The sequence below is a fragment of the Dunckerocampus dactyliophorus genome, chromosome 13 (genome assembly GCF_027744805.1).
Source record: "Dunckerocampus dactyliophorus isolate RoL2022-P2 chromosome 13, RoL_Ddac_1.1, whole genome shotgun sequence".
NCBI lineage: Eukaryota > Metazoa > Chordata > Actinopteri > Syngnathiformes > Syngnathidae > Dunckerocampus > Dunckerocampus dactyliophorus.
Window position 1 is genome coordinate 2,476,493 of NC_072831.1, and position 9,424 is coordinate 2,485,916.

General features: G+C 41.0%; 1 protein-coding gene across 1 annotated transcript in view; it reads left to right on the top strand.

Moving 5' to 3' along the window:
• The window catches only part of LOC129192490 (otoferlin-like), a 71,559-nt gene extending 62,978 nt beyond the window's left edge, over positions 1-8,581 (top strand). The window contains exons 34-44 of the mRNA XM_054796586.1: positions 1,165-1,290; positions 1,371-1,498; positions 1,587-1,757; positions 4,544-4,704; positions 4,767-4,909; positions 4,999-5,087; positions 6,125-6,223; positions 6,311-6,552; positions 6,618-6,796; positions 6,867-6,967; positions 8,054-8,581. Of these exons, the coding sequence (XP_054652561.1) occupies positions 1,165-1,290; positions 1,371-1,498; positions 1,587-1,757; positions 4,544-4,704; positions 4,767-4,909; positions 4,999-5,087; positions 6,125-6,223; positions 6,311-6,552; positions 6,618-6,796; positions 6,867-6,967; positions 8,054-8,234 (1,620 nt within the window). The 3' untranslated portion in view covers positions 8,235-8,581. The remainder of the gene's footprint in view (positions 1-1,164; positions 1,291-1,370; positions 1,499-1,586; positions 1,758-4,543; positions 4,705-4,766; positions 4,910-4,998; positions 5,088-6,124; positions 6,224-6,310; positions 6,553-6,617; positions 6,797-6,866; positions 6,968-8,053) is intronic.
• Positions 8,582-9,424: the final 843 nt, after the last annotated feature.

Sequence of the window (9,424 nt, forward strand, 5' to 3'; positions counted from 1 at the left end):
ACATTACCGCAAAGTAGGCTGGGAACAGGACGTGCTCCCAGCGACGCTACAATAAAAAAAAAACATACGCTAGCATGCATGCGGCAGCGGGAGGAAAACTGAGTTGGGTTGTACTTAATTGAAGTATTTTAGAATGTACTCACGTTATTTTTCATCAATCCTCATCCACAAATCCATCAAAGTCCTCATCTTCTGTATTCGACACAAACAAAGCCGTCTTCTTTTCCGTTCGCTACTAGTCTGTTAACTTGTCAGTGTTATTCAGCTCCGAAGCAAAGAAGGAAACTTCTCCTGTTGCTTCTGCCAACTTGAACGCGGCCACCAGACAGCAGCTCAGAACACACACACATCTCTCAGCATCGTCTCTCCTTCCTGCTTGCCCACAAGGCAAAGGTTAAACAAGCCCCACTACATAGCTGTCCAGCCAATGCCTGTAAGAAATGAGACCGTTTATTTCCTGGTGTGCACTGGTCAATACTGTAATGCCGCTTGTTGTGGGGAAGGAGAGACTCACGTCGCCGATGCACTTTAATGGCTTTATTAACAGCGGAGAACACTGCAGGACTTTACATCCACGCCAACATAAACACACTTCCCAACTCTCTCCAAACTCACAGCTAGCACTGAGCCTAGCTCTCCTGCTCGGGACGCCCACCGTCACTTCCCGTCACTTCCTGATGAACTAAAGCTGTAATGACACTCTGCCGTATAAAAAGTAAAATATTAAAAACAAGCGTAAGACATTACTAGCACAGCTTTGTTCTGTGGGTCGTGGATAATAACAAGCCCAGTAGTGCTGGTCAACTTCTTTCCGCAGTCCCACAGTGCCCTCTACTGGTCAACATTATTATTTTTTTCCCACCTTTTTTTCTCTTTTTTTTCCTCTACTGGTCAACATTCAAACTGGACGCCAACCTGTCTATAGAGGCCACCTGTCTATAGCGGCCACTTTTGCAGACTCCCTCTAGTGGCCGCTATAGACAAGTTTGACTGTATATTGCCACAAAAGTGCAATCGTGCTCCAAGAATGCATTGGCAGTATTTTATAAGAAAAAGGGTCATCATTTTGCAAGCGTGGAGTGGTCATTTTGCAAGGAAAAAGCACAATATCAGGAGCAAAAAGTGATGATGAAGGTAACACGTTGTCCCTGTGTGTTCCGTGAGGGCTCCATGTGCATGTACAAAGTGTCCGACGACCATCCGAGAGACTCTGAGTCCAACATGGGCATGTTCCAGAACATTCCTCACAACGATCCCATCCATGTTCTGGTGCGGGTGTACGTCATCAGGGTGAGCAGTAGGAGCACCGGGAACACCCAGTTGTGTGTTTTGTGCAAGATGCCACCTTGACTGCTCGCCGCTTCCCGCAGGCCACGGATCTGCACCCTGCCGACATCAACGGGAAAGCCGACCCGTACATCACCATCAGGCTGGGAAAGTCGGAGGTGAAAGACAAAGAGAACTACATCTCCAAGCAGCTTAACCCTTTATTTGGAAAGTAAGGACACACACCAATGGAACAAACTAACGCCACCACAGCAAATCTCGTCATGGTCGTCATCACGTACGTCATCACGTTTCTTCAGATCCTTCGACATCGAGGCCACCTTCCCCATGGACTCCACCCTCACCGTGTCCATTTATGACTGGGACCTGGTGGGCACCGATGACCTGATTGGAGAGACCAAGCTGGACCTGGAGAACCGCTTCTACAGCAAACACAGAGCCACGTGTGGCATCACCTGCAGCTACGCCACGTAAGCACAACAGTCCTGTGGCGTCATAGACGTACAACGATGTTCCTTTTTTTACATTGTGGTGGTCTACTCGTACGCATTTCTCCATGCATTTTTGCTCGGGACTCAGGACTCAATGATATTAGACTCTTGTATGTCTACTTCTATGTTATTCTTGATGATTTTTAGGTTATTCGCTCTTTTTTTCACAATTTAGCTCTTTTTTGTTTGTATTGGCGCAACATAAACAAGAACATTCACTGAAAATTGATGGAATAAACTAAAATATAAGCATAAAAGTATAAAATAAAATGTGCTGTGTCGGACATTCAGAATAAATATAAAAAGGAATGAATTTTGCATCATTTTTTGGAAGCTGTAGCTACATTTTGGTAATTTAACCATTTTCTTTGAAACATTTTTGCCATCAAATTGTTCAGAAATGAATTTTGAAAAAGCATTTAGAAAGCCCTTTGCTATTTTTTTTTTACAACAGAGTTTTAGGGCCTCGTTAAAAAAAAGAATCATAATCAGAGATTTCGAGAATAAAATTGTAAATCTACGAGAATAAAGTTGTAAATCTATGAGATAAAAAGTCGGATGTTTACGAGAAAAAAGTAATAATAATACGAGGACACATCTGTAAATTTACAAGAAAAAAAGTAAATTTCCAAGAATAAAGTCGTAAATCTACGAGATAAAAAGTCGGAAGTGTACGAGAAAAAAGTTGTAATAATACAAGAATAAAGTTGTAAATTTAAGAGAGAAAAAAGTAAATTTACAAGAAAAAAGTCGTAATAATACGAGGATAAAGTTATAAATTTACAAGGATAAAGTCGTAAATCTACGAGATAAAAAGTCGGAAGTGTACGAGAAAAAAGTTGTAATAATACAAGAATAAAGTTGTAAATTTAAGAGAGAAAAAAGTAAATTTACAAGAAAAAAGTCGTAATAATACGAGGATAAAGTTATAAATTTACAAGGATAAAGTCGTAAATCTACGACTTTTATAAAAAGTTGGAAGTTTACAAGAAAAAAGTTGTAATAATAGAAGAATAAATGTTAGGGTGTGGAGGATCACAGAATGCGGAGACAAGGTGGGTTGCCGACAACGTTTGTCTTTCAGCATCGAGATAGTTGCAGGAGTAAAGTGGTGATATCATGAGCGCAGCTCTTCAGGAAGGAAGGAAACTTTCCTCTTGCTTCAGGCGAGCTTTTATTTAGAACGTGGCAGCAAAACACAGCAGTTGAGCACAAACAGATTAGCATGGCTAGCTCGCCCTTCTCACTTCCGCCTTCCTTACCCTTACCTTACCCTCCACATGCCCAAGGCCAAAGGTCCCCCTTTTCACAGCTGTCTCATGCAATGCCTGTAACATAAAGTTACAAGTTTATTCTCGTAAATTTACGACTTTATTCTTGAAATGTCAGATTTTTTTTCCAATGTGGTAAATTTATGTGGAAAAAAGTCCTAAATTAGCGAGAATAAAATTGTAAATTAACACAAAAAAGTCCTAAATTATGACTTTTTTCTTGTAAAATTAGGACTTTTTTCTTGCGAATTTACGACTTTATTCTCGAAATCTCCGATTTTTTTTCAGTGTGGTAAATGTACAAGAAAAAAAAGTTGTTGAAAAAAATCATAAATTTACAACTTTTTTTGTAAATTTACGACTTTATTCTTGTAAATTTTTGACGTATTTTCTCGTCAATTTACCGTATAAAAAAAATTGGAGATTTTAGAGAATAAAGTCATGAAATTGCAATAAGCAAAGTGGTAATATTACGAGAATAAAGTGGTAAATTTATGAGACTAAAGTGCTAATATTACGTGTCGTACATGTCAGAGGGAGAACAGAGCTCTTCAGAAGGAAGGAAACTTTTATTTTATAGGAGCTTTTATTTATGCCGTGGCAGCAAAACAGAGCAGTTGAGCATTTAGCATTTCGATTAGCATGGCTAGCCCTTTTCACTTCTGCCTTCCTGAGCCCGTCCCCCTCCACATGCCCACGGCCAAAGGTCACATAAGTCCCCCCTTTTTATTGCTGTCTCAGGCAGTGCCTGTAACATAAATTTACTACTTTATTCTCGAAATCTCAGATTTTTTTTTCCAATGTGGTAAATTTAGGAGACATTTACGAGAATAAAATCGTAATATTAGTTGTAATATTCCGACTTTTTGTCTCGCAAATGCATACCTGCTTTATTCTCGTAAAATTACGACTTTTTTTTCTCCTAAATTTACGACTTTATTACGAGAAAGATTCAGGACTTCACAACATAATTAGCAAAATAAATGTATGAAAAAAGCAAAAATTACGACGGAGTATTAGGGCCACACTGAAAAAACAATCTGAGATTTTGAGAATACATTTTTTCATTTCATTCAGAATTTCATTTTTTCCATTGAATTTTTTCCTACAGTTATTTTGCATTCTATGCCAAACATCAGTGTTTTTGCTTCAAAAAATGGTTGCAAACTCTCCTGAAAATGAGAATTCTTTTCCAGTCTAAAAAGGATAACATCATCAACATTGACTGTACAGAAGATGTGCCTGATTACAATTCCTTTCCCAGATAAGTCTCCTAAAATTATGCAAAACAGTTGAAAGATATATTAGGAAATGAACCGTATTTTATTTTCTCAAAAGAAGAAAATGTTAAAGGAAAGATCAGCCCTGCTATGTCAGTATTATATTTTTTCAAAGAATAACTGTTCTTCAGTAACATTTGAAGTCCATGTTTGTAAATTGACCAGCACACTGATGGAATCATTTAGCTGCAGCTGAAATATTTTTGCCCCGTAGCCATGGTTACAACATTTGGCGGGACCCCACGAAGCCCACGCAGATCCTGGCCAAGCTGTGCAAGGACGGTAAACTGGACGGGCCTCACTACGGGCCGGGCGGCAGAGTCAAAGTGGAGAACCGGGTCTTCATGGCGCCCACGGAGATAGAGGATGAGAACGGTACGTTTGAGTCCCTCGTCCCGTGGAGAGATGCCCACGACTAACAACCTGATGTGCGTCAGGTCTGAAGAAGCAGACCAACGAACACCTGGCGCTGACCGTGCTCAAGCACTGGGAGGAAATCCCCCGGGTGGGCTGCAAGCTGGTGCCGGAGCACGTGGAGACCAGGCCGCTGCTCCACCCTGACAAACCAGGCATCGAACAAGTACTGCACTGATGGCCGCTGTCACACAGACGCTGACTGATTAGTTAGCGTGGCTAATGAATGGCTGTGCTGTGCTTGCTTTGCATCAGGGGAGGATTGAGATGTGGGTGGACATGTTCCCCAAGGACATGACGGCACCTGGTCCTGCTCTCGACATTTCACCAAGGAAACCCAAGAAGTAGGTTTGCACAAATAGCTAAATATTAGCAGGTTCTCATAGTACTTGCATTTTGGGGGGGTAAGAACCTTTAATCATTTCCTAACTTAACAATTCATTTCATGTAAATTCAGTAATCATTGCTTGCATAAATCGTTCATGCCCCAAATATAAGACCACCCCTCTTTTTCAAGACTTGCTTTTGAGACATTTTTTTAAAGACCAAAATGTATTGATGAATTTTTAAACATGAGTAAAATAACTGCTCACGGGTGTGTGTGTGTGTGTGTGTGTGTGTGTGTGTGTTTGTGTGTGTGTGGGGAGAGGTTGTCTTGTAAGCGCCCACCTTTCATTTTGCAAATATCAATCTTTAAACCCCGGAATATAAGACCACCCATCTTTTTCGTCCATTTTTCCAGGGCGTAGTATTTGGGTGAAAAGAGTGCTCAGCTGTACACACAGTGTCCATGAGTTTTTATTCATGGGATCTACGTGGTTTTTGTTGTTGTGACATTAGGTAGCTAAAACAGTGGCGCCGTATTTTCCCGTCAATAAGACCCATCAGCCAAAAAATGCGTCATGAAGAGGGAAAAAAACTGTATAGAAGTCACACTGGACGTAGGTCACATGTATTTATTTAATTGTTGCTATTGTTAACATTTTATGTATTATTTTTATTATTATTTGTTTTGTGAAATGTATTATTTATTAACTTATTTATTAAGTCGCATTTATTTTTTATTGTTATTTATTTTATTATTATTTTATCTTTATGTGAATTATCATTTTCGTTATTATTATTATTATTTTGGGTTATTATTAGCTTTTTTATTAGTCTTATTTTATTTTTATAATAATAATAATAATAATAACTGTTATTATTATTATTATTATTATTATTATTATGATTATCAGTTGATTTGATTTTTTATTGATTTTTTTCATATCATTTTTAATTGTATTTTAATTTGATTTCATTTTTTGGTGTGGGTTACGTGTTAAGCGAACATAAAAAGCATGGTGAGTCTAAGGGCTGCAGTTTTGTCTTTCATATCCAGGTTTGAGCTGAGGGTCATCATCTGGAACACAGACGAAGTGGTTCTGGAGGACGACGACATCTTCACCGGAGAGAAGTCCAGCGACATATTTGTCAGAGGGTGACTATGAGCTCGGACTGTCTGAGTCCAAGTAGACCACTGGTGTTGGGTTTGGTGATTTAGTCGTGATCCTTGCCATGCGTGCAGGTGGCTGAAAGGACAGCAGGAGGACAAGCAGGACACGGACGTCCACTACCACTCCATCACTGGTGAGGGCAACTTCAATTGGCGCTTCATCTACCCCTTTGATTACCTCATGGCCGAGGAGAAGATCGTCATCTCCAAGAAGGAGTCCATGTTTGCCTGGGACGAGACCGAGTACAAGATCCCGGCTCGCCTCAACCTGCAAGTGTGGGACGCCGACCACTTTTCCGCCGACGACTTCCTCGGTCAGAAGCAATAGTCCTTTGAAATTCTTCTTCTCGCGCTTTAAGTTCAATGTCGTCTTTGTCAGGCGCGATCGAGCTGGACCTGAACCGCTTCCCTCGCGGCGCAAAGACGGCCAAGCAGTGCACCATCGACATGGTGAGCAGCGAGGCCGACATGCCCGTGGTGTCCATCTTCAAGCAGAAGAGGATTAAAGGCTGGTGGCCGTTCGTAGCCAGGAATGAGGATGATGAGTTTGAACTCACGGTAGGTTGCGGTCCGACACACAACACCACTGCACGCTGGAGTGGTACCACTTTGACTTTGTTGTTTTCAGGGCAAAGTGGAGGCGGAACTTCACCTGCTGACTGGAGAGGAGGCAGAGAAAAGCCCGGCCGGTGAAGGGCGCAACGAGCCGGAACCTCTGGAGAAACCCAAGTATGAAAGGAACCTCTCGTTTCACCAGCAGTATTTTATTTTCTCACAAAGACACAAAAAACACACTAATACAAGAGCAATACACTTGCCGAGCTCACAGCTCAACGAAACACATTGTGTGATTGTTTCAAATGAACATACCTTACACGGTGGCGTGAAAACGTGTTTGCAGTCTTGCTGATTTCTTATTATTTGCATGTTTGTCACACTTAAATGTTTCAGATCATCAAACAAATGTAAATATTAGTCAATGACAACACAACTCAACACAAAATGCACTTTTTAAATGAAACTTTTTATTATTAAGGGAGAAAAAAAATCCAAACCTACATGGCCTTGTGTGAAAAAGTGCCCCTTTAAAACATAACTGAGATGAATTGAGATCTCTCAGTGTGGAAAAGGTTATGATGTTTGATGATCTGAAACATTTTAGTGTGACAAACATACACAAAAAAATAAGAAATCAGGAAAGTTGAGAACACGTTTTCACACCACCGTCTATGGTATGTTCATTTTAAACAATCACACAAGGCTCATCTTGGGATGAGATGAAATATTATGGTGGGCAATTTTTTAAATGTTTCTGTGTTTTATTGTTGGTAAACACTGTTAAAAAAATGGGAGTGGGAGTCCTCATCATCATGTTTGTGTTGAGTTGTCTTTGAGAAGCAGTCACATGTTATATGTATACTGTACATATATATACAGGAATATATATATATGCACATGCATATATGTACAGTCATGGAAAACATTACACAAAAAGGTACCTTTGTTTGGACAAATATAAAAATGACAACAAAAATAGCTCACAAGAGTTACATTTTTTGGCAGTACAATGCTACAGCTAATCATGTAAGAACTTAAGTGATTTGGGTTATTATCAAGAAAGCAATGGAAGTTGCTACATATCAGCTCGTAAATGAAACTCTTATGAGCTATTTTTGTCCAAACAAATGTACCTTTAGTTGCACCAGGCTTTCAAATGGATCAATAAACTGAAGGAACAAGCGTGGCTTAATCATTGTTTGTCCATGAGTGTATTTGGCTTTATTTGCCTTGCTTTGACCCCTTTTTACTCTGCAGCCGCCCGGACATCGCCCTCCTGTGGTTCCTCATCCCCCTGAAAGCGGCGAAGCACCTGGTGTGCGACCAGTACAGGTGGCTCACCATCAAGATTGTCACTGCTCTCCTCCTGCTGGCCATCTTGGCTCTCTTCCTGTACAACATGCCAGGGTACATGGTGAAGAAGATGCTGGGGGCCTGAGTGAACACCCACAACGCGCAATCATTCAATAAGTCTTCTTGTTTTTCTCTGTATCTGCACCATCCCAATTAACACGCATGGCATTTGACAATATTTCTGTCACAGATTGTTCAACATGAAGACATCTTTGCTTACTTAGGATCCCATCGGTGTGATCAGTAGAGGTTTGCATATTTTTCGGGTGATTTTGTTACACACTCACTTCAACGTTTTGCATTTCAAGTGTTGGCTTTTTGTGTTGGCGGCGCTGAAAACACTCTTTGGTCACTTTTTATGTATGCGGCTTTATTGACAGGGTATCAGGCTGTATGATGCATGATATTTGGAATTTGTGAATAAATCCACTTCAGAACCATCACACTTGTACTTTATCCTTACAGGTTTGCAGACGGTTTTTAAAACTGCCAAATAACACATTCTCTCAAGACAAATCAAAATGTTTTTCAAAGTTATTGTGGATAAAATAAAGTTGTACCTGTTGGGCAATACCGAAAGCCACGTAGTCAAGGTCCATGCTGTTTTTCCTTGCAAGATGATTGGATAACAGCGTGGGTGCTTCCATCTGATTGGTCAATTTAAGCGCCCATAAGAACTTTCCATCGATCCTCTTGGCAGGTGCAGTAAGTGCGTGCAATCATATTTAGATTATTTCTAAATATGTCTTCAGCTTTGCTGTTCTTCCCTACTCCCGTTTTCCAAAAAGAAGATTGGAGGATGCGGGCGTCGATCCCGCTACCTTCTCCAACTTCCGCTTTCATCCATCTTTCGCACTGAACTCTAAACTACCTGGAAGGGGCGTCACGGCTGACCGCATGAAGCCATTGTCGGCCATCTTGCTTCACCCAAAACAACACACACGCATACACAGACATGTATCTTCATTCGCTACATTTATTATGGGTCGGTATCAAAATGAACACGGATTAACAAGAAGCGGCGGCGCCGAGCGGAGTCTGCGGCTTCACGGCTTCTCCTCCGCCCAGCTGAGTGGAGGAATGAATGAACGAGCGAGCGAACGAGTCAAGGCGGTGAGGCGTTGGACGTGCTGCCCGGCCGAGGTCCCGCCCTCCAGAGCCTTATACCTCGCCGTGATTGGTTCATTCAGCGTGTCATTCATATCAAACTTGCGGGCCACACGAATATTAATCCTTCATATTAAGACGGGGGCCGCAAACTATCGTCCAGGGGGC